The sequence below is a fragment of the Euleptes europaea genome, chromosome 9, assembly GCF_029931775.1.
Source record: "Euleptes europaea isolate rEulEur1 chromosome 9, rEulEur1.hap1, whole genome shotgun sequence".
Lineage (NCBI taxonomy): Eukaryota > Metazoa > Chordata > Lepidosauria > Squamata > Sphaerodactylidae > Euleptes > Euleptes europaea.
Window position 1 is genome coordinate 44,484,322 of NC_079320.1, and position 19,860 is coordinate 44,504,181.

General features: G+C 40.3%; 1 protein-coding gene across 1 annotated transcript in view; it reads right to left on the reverse strand.

Moving 5' to 3' along the window:
- Positions 1-19,860, reverse strand: part of SH3D19 (SH3 domain containing 19) — an 89,005-nt gene that overhangs the window by 15,244 nt on the left and 53,901 nt on the right. Inside the window, exons 8-13 of the mRNA XM_056855313.1 lie at positions 16,180-16,287; positions 11,267-11,376; positions 7,470-7,528; positions 3,862-4,120; positions 3,560-3,628; positions 1,966-2,038 (exon numbers count right to left, since the gene is read on the reverse strand). Coding sequence (XP_056711291.1) covers positions 1,966-2,038; positions 3,560-3,628; positions 3,862-4,120; positions 7,470-7,528; positions 11,267-11,376; positions 16,180-16,287 — 678 coding nt within the window. The remainder of the gene's footprint in view (positions 1-1,965; positions 2,039-3,559; positions 3,629-3,861; positions 4,121-7,469; positions 7,529-11,266; positions 11,377-16,179; positions 16,288-19,860) is intronic.

Here is a 19,860-nt window from a genome sequence, read left to right on the forward strand (position 1 = left end):
CTAAGTAAAATCTCTTTAACCAATCTCATTTAACATGCAAAACAAACACAAGCTTGTCCAAAACCTCCCACAAAGGTTCTTGAGAGGTTTGGGAAGACACCATATTGAACTTTGGAGAAGGGCCTGTAATAAGTGAAAAGCAGTTCCCTTTATACAGTCACTGGAGTCTTCTCAGTCCTTCCAACAGCAACAGGGATGTGTTTTTGTGTGCCTTTTTCTAGGGATACATAACTGGCTGGTTAACATAGAGGCCTTGGGGGTATCTAGCATGCTACAAGTACTTTAAAGCAGTGTGTACTTTCTAACAGTCATCTTGTCTGACAGGTACAATGCATTATTCTGTTTTTAAGGTGGTGAAAACATCCATCAGAAGCCTATTCAAACTGCAATCTCCCCAGGCTGAGCAGTGGTGGATATGTATATTAACAATTTCTATAGAAATCTCATAGAGGGGCTCTCTAATACCATGCATTCCTTTATTTCCTCAGCGCCTTCATTTCTTGTTTTCTGTCTCTAGTTTCCTTCAGCGCCTTCATTTCTGGGTTTCTGTCTCTAGTTACAGAGTACCTCTTTATTCTGCCCTTCCTCCAAAGCCAGCATGGTGTAGTGGTTAAGAGCAGTGGACTCTAATCTGGAGAACCAGGTTGGTTTCCCCACTCCTCCACATGAAGCCAGCTCTCTGAACTTTCTCTCTGAACTTTCTCAGCCCCACCTACCTCACAAGGTTGTTGTGGGGAGAGGAAGGGAAGGAGATTGTAAGCCGGTTTGATTCTCCTTAAAAAGGTAGAGAAAGCCAACATATAAAAAACAACTCTTCTTCTTATTCCAAAGAGCTTCTGGCAATGTTCCTCGTTCTTCCTTCCTCTTTTTATCCTCACAATAATCCTGTGAGGTAGGCTATGCTGAGACACAGGTGATGCACCCAAGGTCACCCAGGGAGCTTAATGGTGGAGTGGGGTTTGAACACAGGTCTTTCAGATCATAGTATGGCATTCTTAACTACAACCCACTGGTTTCTATCATATGTTCGTGTGTGTGTGTGTGTGTGTTAAGTGCCATCAAATCGCTTACGACTCATGGCGACCCTATGAATGAAAATCCTCCAAAATTTCCTATCTTTGACATATATGTTCATATATGTATGGTAAATATATACTGGATGCTGAACTTCCAAAGTTCCTTGGATCAAAGGTGGGCTGAGAAAGCGTGAACAAACCATGAGGAAGACACGAAAAGACAACAAATAGATAATGACATCTTTAGGAAATTGAAGAGAAAAACCGCAGCATACTGACATCCAAATAGTGGGTGAAACCTCTATGTGAAAAGGCACATTCTTTTTAAGCCTCTGCACTGAACTCAGGAGCCCCATGATGCAGAGTGGTAAGCTGCAGTACTGCAGTCCAAGCTCTGCTCACGACCTGAGTTCGATCCTGATGGAAGTTGGTTTCAGGTAGCCGGCTCAAGGTTGACTCAGCCTTCCATCCCTCCGAGGTCGGTAAAATGAGTACCCAGCTTGCTGGGGGTAAAAGGAAGATGACTGGGGAAGGCACTGGCTCCCCCTCCCCTACAAAGTCTGTCTAGTAAACGTTGGGATGTGACGTCACCCCATGGGTCAGGAATGACCCGGTGCTTGCACAGGGGACCTTTACCTTTTTACTGTACTCATGCAGAAACAGCCTTAATCATGCTTACCTTGCTTGCACAGAGTATGATAAAAAATTAAGTGAGAAGAGACTACTCTCATCAAGAATGCTGCCATGTCTAACAAGTTGCAGCCTAGCAAAGAAATCGTAAGCAATTACACCCTACTAAATCCATTGTCTTAGAAGACCTATTACACCTGGTATGCAATTTAATCAGAAAGATATAGATTGGCAAGTGATTCAGATTCCAACAGTTTGTTCCCCAGAGGAAGAAGAACTCAGAACTTTATTTACATGGTTATTGTTTATCCACACTCACCTGCTAGAAAATCATGCCGCACTATCGCATGAGGAGCACTTGTGTCAGAGACATTCTGCGTCTTGTTTGACTCCTTAAAAACAACAGATTTGCAAATTATGATGCCTGATGTTCTCATATTTTGCTGGGAAGGCTACTTTTCTGTTTAGAACAGCCACTACAGATTTAAATACATCTTTCACTGATTTATGATTCTAAATGCAAATTTCAAAGAAATGCAGGCCTGATTCTTTTCTCTGCTAATCCTGATTTAATACTGCCTTATCGCATCAAAAATCAATGGTCTTAAACCAGCATAGTACATACATCAGCAGGGAAAAAAATCAAGTCTCTGGAAACTGCACACAGCTACTTTGTTACGGTAAATGAGATAAGTGTCTGTCTAAGCTTTTGAACATTTGGGACGTTTTCTAATTCTTAGATCCTATAATACTATCAGCAGTTCTGATTCCTAGTGGAGACTCAGCACAAGATATATACTTTTAACGGTTAACATTACAGGTAAGTCCTGTTAGTACGTTTCTGAGTCAGCAATCATCAAATTGCTCCCAATTTATGAAATGCTTAACAGTTCCATACTTATGTCAGCAAAAAAAACCTTTGTCTTGCAACATATTCAGTGCAATCTCAAATTATGTTTTGTCCTGGTGAAAGTGATTTTGAAAGGAGGCATTGACTGTCCTATAAAATTTAATATTAAGGTATGTGTGTTCAATTTTTGATATGCAATCCTTGATATATACATTAATACATACCCTCTGTCTGCTTCTTGAACTCTTATCCATGGGTGTTACTATCTGCACCTGGGACAACCGTACTTTGCCAGTTTCTTCTCCCTTTTGGCATTCGATGTAATTGCTGTCAATATGGTCCGTAAGCACAAGGGCATCACCACGCTTTAAAATACAAAATCATGATATGGCAGATGATTCGACATCCATGTGTATATCTATAAGCACCCACAAAAACCAGATCTGCTTTACCTTGCAGGAAAGGCTTCCAGTAGTTTGGAACCAGTATTACAACCCTGTAATGGCTCAGGCTAGCCTGATCTCGTCAGATCTCAGGAGCTGAGCAGGGTCAGCCCTGGTTAGTATTTGGATGGGAGACCACCAAGGAATACCAGGGTTGCGGTGCAGAGGAAGGCACTGGCAAACCACCTCTGTTAGTCTCTTGCCATGAAAACCCCAAAAGGGGTCGCCATAAGTCGGCTGAGACTTGAAGGCACTTTACACACAAACATTACAACTAAAGTCAATCTTACCAGATGTTTGAGTAATTGGTAATATATTATACAACCTATATACATGCCTGGTTTGATTTAAACTGTTTGTATATGTATATATTTCTGTAAATGTGTGCAGGCTTTATATGGGTTTCAACTGACCACTGATGAAGGCCAAACAGGCCGAAACGCGTCTGGCATGTGGTTATAGATATCAGCCTTAGGGAATGCCATTGTGCTATTTTAATGTTTTAAAATAATTTTAATCTTGACATAGCGCTTCTAATAAATTATATTTTTCATTCTACCCAACCTTGGGTACCCAGCTCCTATATCTATAAGCACCCACAAAAACCAGAACTGCTTTACCTTGCAGGAAAAGCTTCCAGTAGTTTGGGAAGAAATATCTTCCTTGGCAATTCCATGGGGCACAGGAAGCTTAAGAAAAATTATTCATAGTTTAGTCAAACAAATGATTTCTATCAAATGTCATCAAAATCTACTAAATAACTAAATGAGAACATCAGAAATAAATATTTACACATTAAAATTTACCTCTTACGGAGTCAATCTACCTACCCAGTACGGTGTACTGCAAAGGTTTTCAACATCACACCTCATGAAACACATTTTTATTCTACAGTTCACAGTATACTGTTGTTGTTCCTCACCATGTATTTATTGTAGAGAGGATGACCTGGTTTAGGCCGAGGGGGTAATACTGGATCTTGATTTTTACTGATCTGACTCTTTGCCCTTTTAACTCCTAATCCAAACATGCTGTGTTTTTTGTGGAGGGTTGTGTCGGATGACGAGCGACAAAAATTGTCCGTTTGTGATGACGTTTTAGTGGACTTTGGTGGTGGCGGCCTTCCTGGGGCACCCTTAGGTGCAGGAGGTCGAGCTGGTATGATTTTCCCCTCAACAGGCCTAGAAGTTAATCAAGCAATAAAATAATTAGAGTCATGTAAGAAAAGCATATTTAATTCAGTTACGTAGATAAATAATGTAGAATTTGGTTACTGGAAGCTTCTAAAAAACCCAAGAGCGTCAGATACTTAGGGAACTGGGAAATCAATATGGTCTTACTCAGTAGCATTTCTTGAATAGAGAATTCCATTTCTGCTGACCATTTTCAATTACAATCTGCTACTGCAGAAAGACTTCACTTAAACAAGCCATCATTAAACCACTTTGAAGTTATCGATGGTGAAGGATGTAAAGTGGCTAAGCTGGCTGAGGTGAACGGCTTGCTGAGCCAGCAGGAAAGAGCATTAGGAGATTATAAACAGGGTTTAGAAAAAAAATATTTACACAACATTAACAATTGTACTTCCACTTATTTTAGTACAGAAGCACTAACAACAAATAGGTGCTTTCCCCAAAACATTTCATAGAATTAGAATCACAGAATTAAAAAGTTGGAAGAGGCCTACAGACTATCCAGTCCAACCCCCCTGAACAATGCAGGATAATCTAAAGCATCCCTAACAAATAACAATCCAGCCTCTTCTTAATTTCTTTTCTTCGGGTTACTAAAACAGTCAGTAAAATTCTACTGATGTGTTTTAGTGGGGCAACAGTTAAAACAGCAGTAAGTCACAGCAAGTGGTTATTGGCAGGGTTATTGTACATGCCTGCATAGTGCTCAGTTATTCAATCAGTAGACCAAACAGGTGATTCAGGTGCCTCTGCAAAAACACCTTTGGAGACCAGTATTCATACCAAAAAGCATCCTGCTTTTGCATTGTATTATGTTTGAAAGTGCAGACGGCTTTTCCTCAGTATTTTATGCACTTTGAACACTCAAAGTACTATCTAAATGCTAAGTGTTATTGTTGTTTAACGGGGTAATCGAAATTGGAAGAAAAACGTATAGTCAGCCTCACAATTAGACAATGTGAAGCAGTCAACTTCTAGCACTATTAAAAGGCATCAAATTATTTAATTTAATTATTATATGTAAACCCTGAGGCAGGGTTTGGGTTTTTTTTTTTTGCCTCAAGCAACAAAAAGTCTTGGGCCAACTCTAATTATACAGATGTGGTCATTTTTTAGCAGCTCAGAACATGGTAAGTCTTGAAACTGCCCCTCTCTTTCCAAAGTGCTCTCTGTATAAGCTGGGCGTTAAACATCCTAACAAAGGGTTACTTCACCAAAGATTAATGTTGTGGGCAAGAAGGAAGGTAGGGCATATTACATTTCTTTTAACAGCTCCGTGTACTTGTGTTGCATATATCCTTGTAAGACCACGAAAAGAATAGTGCACAGCTCTACTCCCCCATGCATCCCTGGCTTGTCCTATCCTAATCCAGCTCCCTCTCCAGGTGTAGTAGTAGCCTGTGTAATAATAACCTTTGTCCCTAGTCTCCTGTCCATTTCATAGAGAGATTAATTTGACTCAGAGTCCCAGCTCATATACTGAATTGGAAAGTTCATAATTTCCCACACCATCTGTTACAGAATGATAACACAATTTACACTACAAACTGATCTCACTGTTAGCATACCAGTTCCTAGTTGCCTCACTCAACTGGTTTGCGCAGAGATCTTGCACCGTCTTTTATTATAATCAGAACCTCCTTAATATATTTGCACTTAATTTGTTCCATTATATTCATTCTATTACACGCCGTGCTAAAATCTATTTTACACTAAATACTGTAAAGTTTTTTTCTATACCTAATAACCATCCCTCACACATTACCCCTCCCATATTAAACATCAAAATTACATACAACGCTCTGGAAAAGCAATTTTCCATCCTGGCAAATTACCAATTAAATATCTGCTTTTATACAAAAATAAAAAATAAAAGCCACGCCTATGTAAACAGGAATGATGAATCATCTCCTTTGAGATGAGCTGAATCTTGCGGCAACAATGCTCTAGAGCTTACTCCTATTGTCATCACTTCTTAACCACTGAAAATTTAAAAAGGGGTTTGTATTTCTAATATGCTAGACTGGACTGATCCAGTTCCACAGTCAGAGTAAGCTGTCTAAGAGGATCAGCACCATAGTTCCAATTTACTGTAAAACTACTGTTTATAAGGTTTAACACTGTTCTATACAACTTTGTAAAAGGTTCCCTATGGTACAGCTCCCATGTTACACTAGCGCTACTGTGACTATTTGAAAATGGAATCATATGAACACTGTTTTGCATGGAAAGCTCTTTGGATGAATCAACGCCCTGAAAAAGGAGGGCTGTGCTGTGAAGCTAAAGCCACCAGGGTAGGAGTCCCCAGTGTGTCGCCTCTGAGAAACATGACAACTGCTGACATCTTTCATGCTTCTCGCCAAGTGTTTTTTTGCAAGTGAGCAGGGCTAGGTGGGGCTTTGCCCAGCAGGGCTTCTGATTGGCTGTGCAGTTTTTTGTTTTGTTTTAAATTGCTTTAGCAACAGTGCCACCACAGCACAAAGATCTTTACTGAGTGACTGAAGATAAGTGGTATGTAAACAAGAAATTATTTTAAAACCATACGGTCATTTAAAAAGGCATCCTGTTGAGCAGAACTTCTGCCTGAAATGTTGAAGAGTTACCATTAGAATTATGTGTGACCTCACTCCCTGACATTTTGTGGTTGTCTCCTCCTCCTGCAGCATCTGTTTTGTGGTTGCACCCAACCATCTTGGGTCAGGATTCTAAAGGTGCCCAACATCAAAAAGGTTGGGGACCCCTGTATCAGAGTAACACTGGAAGCAGCTTCATACATGCCATTTCTCATTATACTTTATTGCTGAATTTACTATTCTTCTATGATTTACACCTTGATAGTTGTTTATTTCGTGTTAAGTAAGTGCCAGAAGGTCACTGTTTTCTGTGTTTTGCTTGAAAGAGACAATGTATAACTTCCTTGTCATCCTAAGCAGATATAGTTGGAGACAGTGTCCTCAAAGACATCGTCTCACACTCTCTTACACAATTCAAGGAAATATGGGGGGCAGGGGTACAAAGCACAACAGAACAGCAATTTGTACCCTATTAAAGTAGTGATGCCAACAGTACAGAAGTATTTTATCATTAGCATTAATGTGAGGTGCACTACTGCTTTATGAAGAGATAGGTGTAAACACGCACATGTTTGATCAGGGATTGTGATAACTGAGACCTGCAAAGAATGTCTTTATTTAATTAAAATATTTAGCCCATTTCTCCATATCAGCTCAAGGCAGTTATAAATTCTATGGTGGTGGTAGAATTAATACCTTTTTAAAAGTTCCCCCAGCTCTTAACAGTTCAGCAGTGATATTTTTGGTCATAATATTTTACTCACCTTGGGGGCATTGTGGGTTCATTCTTAGATGACTGCGTCAAACTAGAACACTCAGATTCCTATGAATGCATAAAATGTTGTATTATCACTTGAAAAACACAATAAAAATTCATAATGATTAATCAAAGGAAAATTTAAGTCAAGAAGGTATAGACATTTTGGTTCTCAGGGTAGCTACAGTTATTTTACTCCCATTAGAGAATCCATACTATTGTACATAGTACTTAATACTTGCAAAGGACTTTAAGGAATTGGCCACAGTTATTCATGCACTCACCTCAGTTAGTAATTATACATTTCTATAATGCTCTTTGTGGTACTAACTTTGGAAGTTTCAATTAGTACAAAACATGGCAATGAAATTATAGCCAGTGTTGGCTTACTTGCAATATATCTCACCAGTTCTTAAAGTACTATACTGGCTGCCAATTCTTGGTGCCCGTTATCACCTTTAAAGCTCTAAATGGTTTGGAACTAAAATATCTAAAGGACTGTCTGTCCCCACCGAATGAAGGTGGGTGGTCCCAAGGGAAAGGGCCTCTGTTGTGGCCCCTGAATTTAAGGAATATCCTTTCTCAAATGTATGCGTTGTGTGGCACTTGATGTTTTTTCAGTGCCAGATAAAGGCATTATTCTTTTCTTTCTTTTTTTTGTCCCGGTCTTTTGTGATTATAGTATAAATATTTAAATTTTCTCATTTGCCCTCACAAAAAACACAGGAGGCAGGTTACTGTTATTTTAACAGAGAGGGAACCAAGACAATTAATTGCCAAAGGACAGTGGCTGGTTGCATAGGTGGGCCTTGAACCTTCTAGATTCACGACAAAAATTTGGCGTAGGCTCTAAGGAGGTTTACAAATATATTATTACATATGTTATTCTTTCAGAGAAGTACAAACTGCCGTACTTTGGACAGATCTGCCATCATCCATCTTTCTGGGTCTGCATGGGGGGGAAATAACTAACTGCCCAGGTGTTTTTCTAAATATAAATATTAAATGAAAGGTCATGTTCCCACAACAACTACCTGAATACTTGGTAAAGACCCATTTTCAGTGGCCAGGTTCCAAACTCTGCACGTCTGAGGTGCAATCTACCAGTACGGCTGCACAATTTTCACTCATTTCCACAGTCCAAGGAAACAAATGGGACCTGTATAGCAGCAGTGCTTGGCACACTGCTCTCAGAATCTTTTTAAAAGCCACTAAAGAACACCGACTACAACATTCTACATTATTTCATGTAAATTCTTTGGTAGTTATATTAGCACCACTGTTCTAGTCACCATTTTAATTAATGTCTATGACATTAGCATTCTAAAAATTAATTAATTTATTTCACTGTATTTTCATTATTTCCTTCAAAAAATCTTTCCGAAAGAATACTTTTACTGGCAAGAAGAAATACTGTTTTGCTCCTGGGTTACTAGCACCGACATTGGGATCTGGGGCTTAGCCCTTCAAGGGCTGAGCTCTTTTCTCCATGGTCGGGGACAGAGAGTGACACTAGGGGAAGAGGTGGGTGTGACCTTGGATGCCTCCTTATCTATGGAGGCCCAGGTCACAGCTGCGGCCCAGTCGGCTTTTTTCCATCTCTGCCAGGCCCGGCAGTTGGTGTCTTAACTCTCCCGCCCCGACTTGGCTACAGTGATCCATGCGACGGTCATCTCCAGGCTAGACTACTGTTAACTCGCTCTATGTAGGGTTGCCCTTGAGGCTGACTCGAAAACTCCAGCTGGTACAAAATGCCGCACCAAGGCTGCTTACTGGGTCCTCGTCGTGGGCTCATATCACGCCAGTACCTAAACAGCTGCACTGGCTCCAGCGGGAATATCGGGTCAGATTCAAGGTGCAGGTTATTACCTTTAAAGCTCAAAGAGTTCTGCAGGGCCTGTAAAACAAAGCCATTCTGCCAGGCTCATGATTGAGGCCAGCTACGGTTCCTATATATAAAGACTGGCCTCCCTAACCTTCCCATTGTGGTTAACACCTTTTATTCCATCTGGTGCCTTCCATCTGCTCGCCTAGCTGGGTTGTCGTATTGTGACTCGTATGTTAGAGGCGCCTAGGTAAATTAGTATAATGATTATGATTTTATAGAGCTATTTTAAAAAGTTTTAATGCTTTTATTGATTAATATGACTTTTATATTCTGTAAGCCGCTCTGAGCCTGGCTTTGGCCGGAAAGAGCAGGGTAACAAATGGAAATAATAAATAAATAAATAAATGAGATGGGGCAAACATTTCAGAATATTGCTTTTTCCCAGCAGAAGAATATGCAGGGAAAGCCTGTTGACTGCTGTTTAGAGGGCCCAATGTGTCTGAAGAAAATCTAGTGTCAAACTCTTCCCTGTTGTAGAAATGACTGGAGTTTCAATCCCTCTAGAGCAGTGGTTCCCAACCTTTTTTTGACCAGGGACCACAAGGACTTTTTTGTTCGGTGCAGGGACCCCAAGGTTCAAAATAAAAATTCAGAGTATTTGAAAATAAACTTTAATCATAACTCTTAGTTAAACATTAAACGTAGAATAATATTTGAATATCTATTTTTATACTAGAGAACTTTTAATTAAAAATATTCATTTATTATGGGTTTATAACTTTGTTTCGCGGACCTTAATTTAGTTCTCGCGGACCCCTGGGGGTCCACGGACCCCCGGTTGGGAACCAGTGCTCTAGAGAAATAAGATACGTTTTCAAAGGGTGAATGGAAAATTCATTTAATTCATGCTAGAAAATGTTCTTTGCAGAGCTTTGAAAATTAATGTAAACAGCTGTAACCACTAAAAACATAGAAACTACAAATGATAACACTAATTAATGTGTTTTCTGGCACAGAGAACTAATTTGTTCCCTTGCTCTCAAACTGATTGCTAACACATTCAATCCCCCCCACCGAATCAGAAGTAGAGGCTTACATCACTATTACACCAGAAATACTTTACTTTTAGACTCTCTAGTAGGGTTGCCAACTGCCAGGTAGTAGCAGGAGATGTCCTGCTAATTCAATTGATCTCCAGGCGATAGAGATCAGATCACCTGGAGAAAAATGGCCGCTTTGGCAATTGAACTCTATGGCATTGAAGTCCCTCCCCTCCCCAAACCCCTCCCTCCTCAGGGGCTGTGGCTCAGTGGTAGAGCATCCGCTTGGTGTGCAGAAGGTCCCAGGTTCAATCCCCGGCATCTCCAGTTAAAGGGACTAGGCAGGTAGGTGATGTGAGAGACCTCTGCCTGAGACCCTGGAGAGCCGCTGCCGGTCTGAGTAGACAATACCAACTTTGATGGACCAAGGGTCTGATTCAGTATAAGGCAGCTGCATGTGTCCATGTGCCCCAAAAACCTCCCGCCGGTGGGGAAGAGGGACCTGGCAACCGTACTCTCTAGGAAATCAGGGGCAGCCTTCTCCAACAGCAGCACCTCTGTGGCTAAATGGGCTAGCCTCAATAAGAGAGATTTGCTAATGTAGCACAAAAAAAAAAATTAAAGGCTTCTTGGAGTTCAAAATTGTCACCCACAATCAGGGTACTAGTTGTATCCCTTCATGATTTATAGAACTCTTATGGCCTCTTATCCTCTTAACACAGGTCTGGTGGGAAAAGGTAATTCTGCCAAGAAGCCTTTAATTTTTTGTTGCGCTACATTAACAACTCTCACACGACACATTATGGTATCCCAGGCAGGGAATCTAGAATAACCAGACTGCTCAAGAAAATGAATCCAAATAGTTTAAAGCTGTGATTTAAAATACAAACTTAAATATTACATCTTATACACTTTAATTTTAAATAAATGTACCACCTTTTTTGTTGTTTTGACGTTATTGGGCTTTCCAGTTGATATACTTAATATGTTTCCAATAGGCTTCTCAATAGGAAGCGGTGGAGGACATTCTGAAGCTTCATTTAAAGCTGGAATAAAAAATATTAGTAATTTGTAAATGTCACAATGTAGATTGCAGAGGTAGTAAGGTATCAATGGATATTATTGATCAAATAAAATCTCAGCACATCTTGGCAAGCACAAATCCTTTATCTTACTAGGCTCATCTATAATTAGGAACAACAAAAAATGCTGAAGAACACTGAAATAAAGCCAAGAAGTCAAGTATGCAAGCTTTGGTCCTCTTTACTAAGGTTATACTGGAAAAGGATGCATAGATCACGATGGGTAGCCGTGTTAGTCTGTCACTAGCAGTAGGAAAGAGTAGGAGTCCAGTAGCACCTTAAAGACTAACAAAATTTCTGGTATCTGAAGAAGCGAGCTGTGGATCAGGAAAGCTCATACCCTGCCAGAAATTTTGTTAGTCTTTAAGGTTCTACTGGACTCATACTCTTTCCAACACACGTTGGAATGGGTCAGAATTCTACAGCAGTGCTAGTCTAAATGTCCTGTTTCTTGGTTTAAAATATTGGTCAGCTTTATTTAAAATTGTCTTTTGCAAACAAGATGCATATTTCCTTAAAGGTAAAGGTCCCCTGTGCAAGCACCGGGTCATTCCTGACCCATGGGGTGATGTCACATCCCAACGTTTCCTAGGCAGACTTTGTTTACGGGGTGGTTTGCCAGTGCCTTCCCAGTCATCTTCTCTTTACCCCTAGCAAACTGGGTACTCATTTTACCGACCTCGGAAGGATCAACCTTGAGCCGGCTATCTGAAACCAACTTCTGTCGGGATCGAACTCACGTCGTGAGCAGAGCTTGGACTGCAGTATTGCAGCTTACCACTCTGCGCCACTGGGCTCCTACGCATATTTCCTTACAACAACCTTAATATTAATGAATGCAGTATTATTTAAAAGGCATTCTAAAATACCCAGATAATGGAGGCACCATTCTATTGGAGTATATTTGCCTGTCCCTAAGGATCCACTTACTACATGGAATAATATCATGAGAGAAGGCATCTTAAAATATCTCTTCCCTGGAGATCTGGGTAGAGAACTCTTAGGAACATTAATTCATAATATAATAAAGACAGTGATTTTATGAACAAATCCTGTATCTGTGAGCACGTGTGCAAAGGCTTATACAAGCTTAAATTGCATTAAAAAAATCCTCTTAGTGCATACTTGTGATTTAAAAAGAACATCTGAGATTTAGTTAAGCAGAGTTTTCAGTTCTTGACACAGTGGTTTGATTTCCTTTAGAAAATCAGTACTGCAAACTTTTAGAAATAATATTTTCTTCTCTTTTAAACTAGAAAAGGGAAGGAAACACAACAATACAGGACTGTTTAGGGAAAGAGAAAGAGCTAATTTACACAATCTAATTGAAAATTATAAAAATGTATGCATAAATGCGATGACACACATGTCCCATCATATTAGCTAAGTCCTAGACAGTGGGCATGAACAAGGTCCTGATAATAATAGTCTCAGATGTTTAAAGCCACGATACATAGTTATGTTACTTTATATGGATTGTACCACTGTTTTGCAATCTGAGGCCTGGGAATCCCTGTCAGTCCTCAAGGGTGCCCCTGTGGGTCTGCGAGTCCTTTATAAGGACAGAAGATGAGCTCTTCTCTGTCAACTGTGAAAACAGAGGCTATTCAGTTTTCTAGAAAGGGGTGGCAGGGACTCATCACTTCAAGAAAAGATGACAGAATTGGTTTCCTTATCAAGTTTACCGAGCTGTTGTTCCTCTCAGTGTGTGTTAAACGGCAGGGAGGCAAGCACTGACAGCTTTCAAGCCTTGGTTTTTGTCAGGAGAAGGCAGAGGGCAGGAAAGGGCAGGACCCTTTCCAGCGCTGTTTTGGTCTTTGAGGGAGAACTCATTGGGGCCAGGGCCACCAACAACTACAGGGTGACTTGCTACTATGTCACTAGCATGCCCGACCCAGGCCCAGCTGCTTGCTACTATTCAACAGCAGTTGCCTCACAAATGCCAGTGGGTGTTATGGTTACAGTTTCACACTAGGATTGGGGAAACCCAGGTCTTGAATCCCCATTCTGTCGTAGATGCTTGTTGGGTGACCGTGGAATAGCGATACACATTGATTATTATGAGGATAAAATGGAGGAGAAGAGAATGATGTAAGCTGCTTTGGATCCCCATTGTGAAGAAAGGTAGGGTATAAATGAAGCAAGTAAATAATAAATGTAGCTGAAGATGGGGAGAGATAAAAGGGAGTGGGTGTGCAGAAAAGACAGAAGCAAGTAAATGCATTACAAAAATGAATGATCTTGCTTTGTGGATTCATTACCAGCTGGGAATGGTCTACACACACTTTGACTAGATTTTATGTTATTAGTGTTTCCCATAGTAATGCAACACAGCTTGGATTACTAGACGGCCTTTATTTGCTTTGGAATAACATCTCTGCCATTCTACTACTACCTGTATGTGTAAAATTTTATACCTACCTAAAAACTGAGGGCAATGTTTTATGCACCTAACCACAAAAGTCTAAATAATTAGATTTCGGGACGCCATGACACCCTTTGTTATTTAAGGAGCAATATATTAATATGGCTCTCTCCAATATTTATGACTTTGCGTGTGCAGGGGAAGGGTGTTTTCAGAACTTGGGACCTACTGTGGATACAGTGTACAACCTGGACACAGCAGAATAACTAAGGAAGGATTTGGTGTGTTTTTAGGGTTGTATAATTATATGAATTTTCTATAACATACAGAAAAGCTCTGTTTCTGGCTGGAGCAAGGAACATAAAGGGCTGCATGTACAGTAATACCAAGGTATGAGCCAAGGGATAATACTCTGATTATTGAAAACCTAATGTCTTCAGATTCAGTCAATAATCTTACTATGCAGAAAAGAATATAGCTCTTATTAAATCTATATCATCAGTGTGGGACTTACGTCCTTAAGAACATCTTTACTACAGTTTTATGAAGATCAATACCACACCACAGCTTCTGCCTGCCATAATTTAGCAAGGCAAAGTTAAGAAATTAGGTATAAAAAGTTTCTAATTAAATGGAAAGAGAGGGTAAGTAGGGTTGCCAACCTGCAGGTGGTACCTGGAGATCTCGTGCTATTACAACTGATTTTCAGCCAATAGAGATCAGCTTACCTGGACAAAATGGCTGCTTTGGCAATTGGATTCTATGGCATGAAGTCCCTCCCTTCCCCAAACCCCGCCTTCCTCAGGCTTCACCCCAAATACCTTCCGCCGGTGGCAAAGAGGGACCTGGCAACCCTAAGGGTAAGTAATTACATTTTGAATGTGACCACACATACACAAACTGCTCTTGCATTCCAGAATGAAAACACAAGACTCAGTATTGGAATAAACGAGGGTCAACATTATAAATAAACCACTGATCTGTAGCAGCAAAACCTAGTTAATAATCTCCTTCCCAGATCCCAGTGTGGGTAGCCTTAAAACTGCTGCGGGGCAACCCTACTGGGCTCAGATCTCAGCACAGGTGATGTCTGTGACTCACCTTTCACTTCCTGCACATCAAAAGCTGCACTAAGAGAGACTAGCAGTTTACCCTCCTCCCAGATCGGCTAGCCTTAAAGTTCAGTGATTCTGCCCTGCCTAAATTAGTCTCCTTGCCAATTTCCCCGAGCCTTAAAGTGTTGTTAATGCAAATCTGTCATCACTTTATGGATTCCTCAGGATGCTCACTGAAAGCTCCTACACCCATAACCTGTACTGTCCCTGCCACAAGAGAAAGTTAGTCTGTCTAATTTAAGAGTTTCCAACTAACAGGAAAAAGGAAAAAAAATCATAATTACATTTTGAATGCTGCAACACATACACACACTGCTCTTGTGGCTCTTATCTGTAATTCCCTATCCTTGTGGAAGTTGGCCTGTGTTGAAAGACAAGGGCAGTCAATTTTGCAGAGACACATACAAATTTCCGCTAACATTGAGCAGTGAAGCAGTTACATACTGTAGAACTGAGATGGATCTACAAAAACAAGCCTGAACTGATTGCTGAAACCATTCTCAACATTTATTCAACTAAAAGGACTACACAAATTTAGAGTTATACCACTGAAGTTGTAGTTCAGAACTTCAACATCTAAATTTCAAATCTAAAAATATCTTCGTTTCAATGGTGGATTGGAGGACATTTTAATGAACCGTTAATGTACAGGTTTCTATTCGTCTAAACACATGATAACTTTAGTTATTTCAGGGTTGCCAACTTGGGACCTCAAAATTGCCTTTTTGTTAAAAAGCAGGTTTTAAAGGGTAAAATGGTTTGTTTAGAAAGAATATTTTTTTAACATGGGTAAATGGGCTGTAACCACATGAAAAAAGGTGGTTTTTTAACACCTGTAATGGCTAAAAGTGACAGATGTCATTTCCACTTGCTTTTCCCTAAGACATCCTATTTCACTATCTAATTAAAAAAAAAAAATCTGGGAGCAAGGCAATTTTATGCAATGGCATTTTGCTGTGGCACATGAATGAAATGACTAGGGGTTAGATCCAGAGAATCACAAGGGAAGCTCTGCTCATGAACAGATCTTCTCGCTTTCTTCCTCCTCTTGTAACCTTGTGCACATCCCTTTTCTGAAAAGCTGCTCCTGTCTAGGTACCCTTGGAAAAAATACAAGGCTGCAATTGGAGTAAGAAATCTATGGAATTTACATACCCCCACCCCTGTTGTGTTCAATGACCACTTTAGATTCAACTCTGTGTCAAAAGCAAATCTTGAGAAAATGAATTTGTCCATTTTGGTTCAAAATTGAAGAGTAACAAAACAAGCATACTAAAAAGAACCAACCTTTTGCTGCTTTTGATGGGATTCTGATCACAGTAGGCTTCCGCACAACAGCTGGTTGGATTACCTGTTCTTTTGCAGGTTCATTTTTGGAGAGCAAATTTACAAAATCTAAGGAAAATACAAAATCCAGCATTTTATTTTCTTCAATTCAAGATACACACATTTATTAAAGATAAATTATATGATATAATGTTGTATATTATATATCCACAAGTGGACACCCGCAAGAAACTTGTGCATATAGGTGGGCAAAGGCTCCCCCTCCCTCCACTCCCCTCAGCATGCCAAGACTTCCATCCAACCCTCCTTCTCTCTCTTTCTCTCAACAGCGTGCCTCGTTCTCTCACCAGGCAAGCGCTCTGAGCCTTCCTCCCAACCTTCCCTCTTGGCGGCAGGCAGGAGTGCCGAGGCCCCCACTGGGAGCTGCCACCATCAGCTTGGAGTGTGTTCTCTGCACTTATGGGGGGATTTGCCCCCATTTTAAAAAAAATGTCAGATTTTTTTTGCAGTCCTAAGGGGTCCCCTAGGTCTGAAAAAACATCTGTTTAGGATGAATGTGCCCCTTACCTGCGGATTTAAGTATCCACAGGCAGGGAGCACATCTGAAAATTAGATATATAAATTATAGGAAACACTGCTTGTTGTAGGAAGGACAAAATCTATATAACAGAAATGTGGAAAATACCTCTACTGAACATTCATTTTGTAGCTGTTGACTGTAAAACCTCATTTAGGGTACCAGACACTTTATCCTTTGTTCTTGAATGTCTGCTGAAAGTGTGATTTATTCTATGCATTTCCCTTTGAACTAAATCAATGCTTTATTGACAAATCATAGTAGTGGAGAACTGAAGATACAAATTATGCAACCTCTGCTGTAATCAAGGAAGAATTACTCACAACATAATGCACTCAGCTATAACAGCATAATCATGGGAATAGTCAATGTTTCACCAGGATTACAAATCTTGTTTGCACATACAGGAGGCTTCTGCAGATCTATGTAGGTCAGCTACTTGCCCATTTCCACTGATCTACCCATCAACGTCCTTAGATGAAAAAGATGCTGCTAACCCATAATCTCTCTCCATTACTTACATTTCAATACAGCACAATGCATTTTATAGATAGTCCTACTGAACTATGAGAGCCAGCGTGGTGTAGTGGTTAAGAGCGACGGACTCTAATCTAGAGAATAGGGTTCGATTCCCCACTCTTCCACACGAAGCCTGCTGGGCGACCCTGGGCCAGTCACAGTTCTCTCAGCACTCTCTCAGCCTATGTGATGGCAGGCAACGTCAAACCACTTCTGAAAGTGTCTTGCCTTGACGGCACTTTCTACCACCACCACTGAACTAATCATTTGTGTTGTATAAAGCTAAATGAAGTACATGGGGGGGAAATAATTTTCCTCTCATCTCACATTTAATACTTGTGACCTCATTATTACTTTAAAAAGGTAAAGGTCCCCTGTGCAAGTACCAGGTCATTTCTAGCCCATGGGGTAACGTCACATCCTGACATTTCCTAGGCAGACTTTGTTTACGGGGTGGTTTGCCAGTGCCTTCCCCAGTCATCTTCCCATTACCCCCAGCAAGCTGGGTACTCATTTTACCGACCTCGGAAGGATGGAAGGCTGAGTCAACCCTGAGCCGGCTACCTGAAACCAACTTCCGTCGGGATCAAACTCAGGTCATGAGCAGAACTTGGACTGCAGTACTGCAGCTTACCACTCTGCACCATGGGGCTCTTCATTATTACTTTAAACTACATATTTGGGACATTCCTTTGCAAGTGAATTCCTACCACTTAACAGGCACTGGAAACTGCTAAACTGCTTTGTTAAACAAACTTGATAATCTACAACAGTTGGATGTTGTTTAAACAGTAGTTGAGGGACACTTTGATCATGATGCATAAAAATGTGCCAGCAAAATTGTTAATACACTCACTAAATCAGGGATCTAGAAACAAAAAAAAGACTATGAAATCTTTAAATAAAGTTGTATTGGAGAGACAAAACCAGTGTTTAAATAGAACAGCAGGAAAATATTGTATTCTTAGAAATGCTTTACAGAAAGGAAAATGATAGAGGTAAAGAGTTGCCATTAAAGAGCAAACTATGCACAGATTTATGCTCTTGCACTGAAACAGTCGTGCAAGGTGCTCCTGTGATTATTTGCTACTTATTGTGAGACCTTGTGTATACAACTACCTAATAAAGGACTTGCAACAACTAGCTCTTGGGCTATGGAAACTCTCTGGATTATTAATCAACATGCCAATTATGAATAATACCAAGTATTGGTTCTCGTAGGTTATCCGGGCTGTGTAACCATGGTCTTGGTATTTTCTTTCCTGACGTTTCGCCAGCAGCTGTGGCCGGCATCTTCAGAGGAGTAACACTGAAGGACAGTGTCTCTCTTCAGTGTTACTCCTCTGAAGATGCCGGCCACAGCTGCTGGCGAAACGTCAGGAAAGAAAATACCAAGACCACGGTTACACAGCCCGGATAACCTACGAGAACCAATGAACTCTGACCGTGAAAGCCTTCGACAATACCAAGTATATTTTCAGCAATGAAAATGAGTTCTCTTATACTGGCTCTTTGTTGATCTATTGCTCTGAATTTTGACGTAGTTTGCTCTTTAATTATAAAAGGTTTGTGACCTCAGCGGCAAATTATTCTCCATCCCAGAAATCAAATCTGCAAGGGGATCATCAGTATCCCTTAAACTTCTTTGCTTATTGTATGGAATAATTTGATACATTTTTGTGGATTCTGAAGGCTGGAAGCTCCTTCCCTTGTCTCCAAAAGAGTACGTACATTATTATATATGTTTTGATTCGTTAGCCACCTATATGGCCCTTACGGAAGCAGAATGGAAGGTTTTGTAAAATAAACAAACATTTTGTAAAATAAACAAACATTTTGTATGGAAGGGAATGACTAGATAAACTGCATGAAGCCAATAATTTCTCTTTATTACAATTGTTCAAAGTGGAATTTTCCTTCAAAGAGTTTTTCCACTCTTCCTTTAGCTATTAAGGCCCTTGGCAAACTTGTCCTACAAAACAGAGAGTATCCTGTACCATGTCGCAAAGTATTCAACCTATTTCTATTTTGGCACCACTATCTAGATGAACTTGAGATCCTTCCCATACTGTGCATTTACACAAATTATTTGCACAAAGTGACATATTCTGGCTCTCTGCTTACACGTGTATCATCCAGAAAGCAACCTGGTTATGCAATGTATCTGCCAAGGACAGGGACACACATAGGCTTTTTAGGAGTGGGGTTATTTGCTTTGAAAACCCCAAAATGCAGACACAAAATGTTGTTATGGCGATGGTATTCTGTCTCTAGGAGGCAGTAGAGTCCCATGATTCCTTTTATTGTAAATGTGTTTAAAAGACTCCAGTTCTTATTACTCCTTATCATAATGATCTGGGTCAGTTCTGACAGCAGAATGGTGCTGGAAATGTTTGTTCGAAGTTTTCCAACATCACTCCTACAGGTTTCTACGGTTTTGTCTAGCTGAGTACTTGCTAAGAAATGTTATAAAAATCTGTGAGGAAAACCCAAATAAAAGGTTCTGCAGAAGAAGGCAATGGCAACAACACCTGTGCGTTTCCCTTGCCTTGAAAGCCCCTTGCTGAGTTCACCATAGGGTCAGT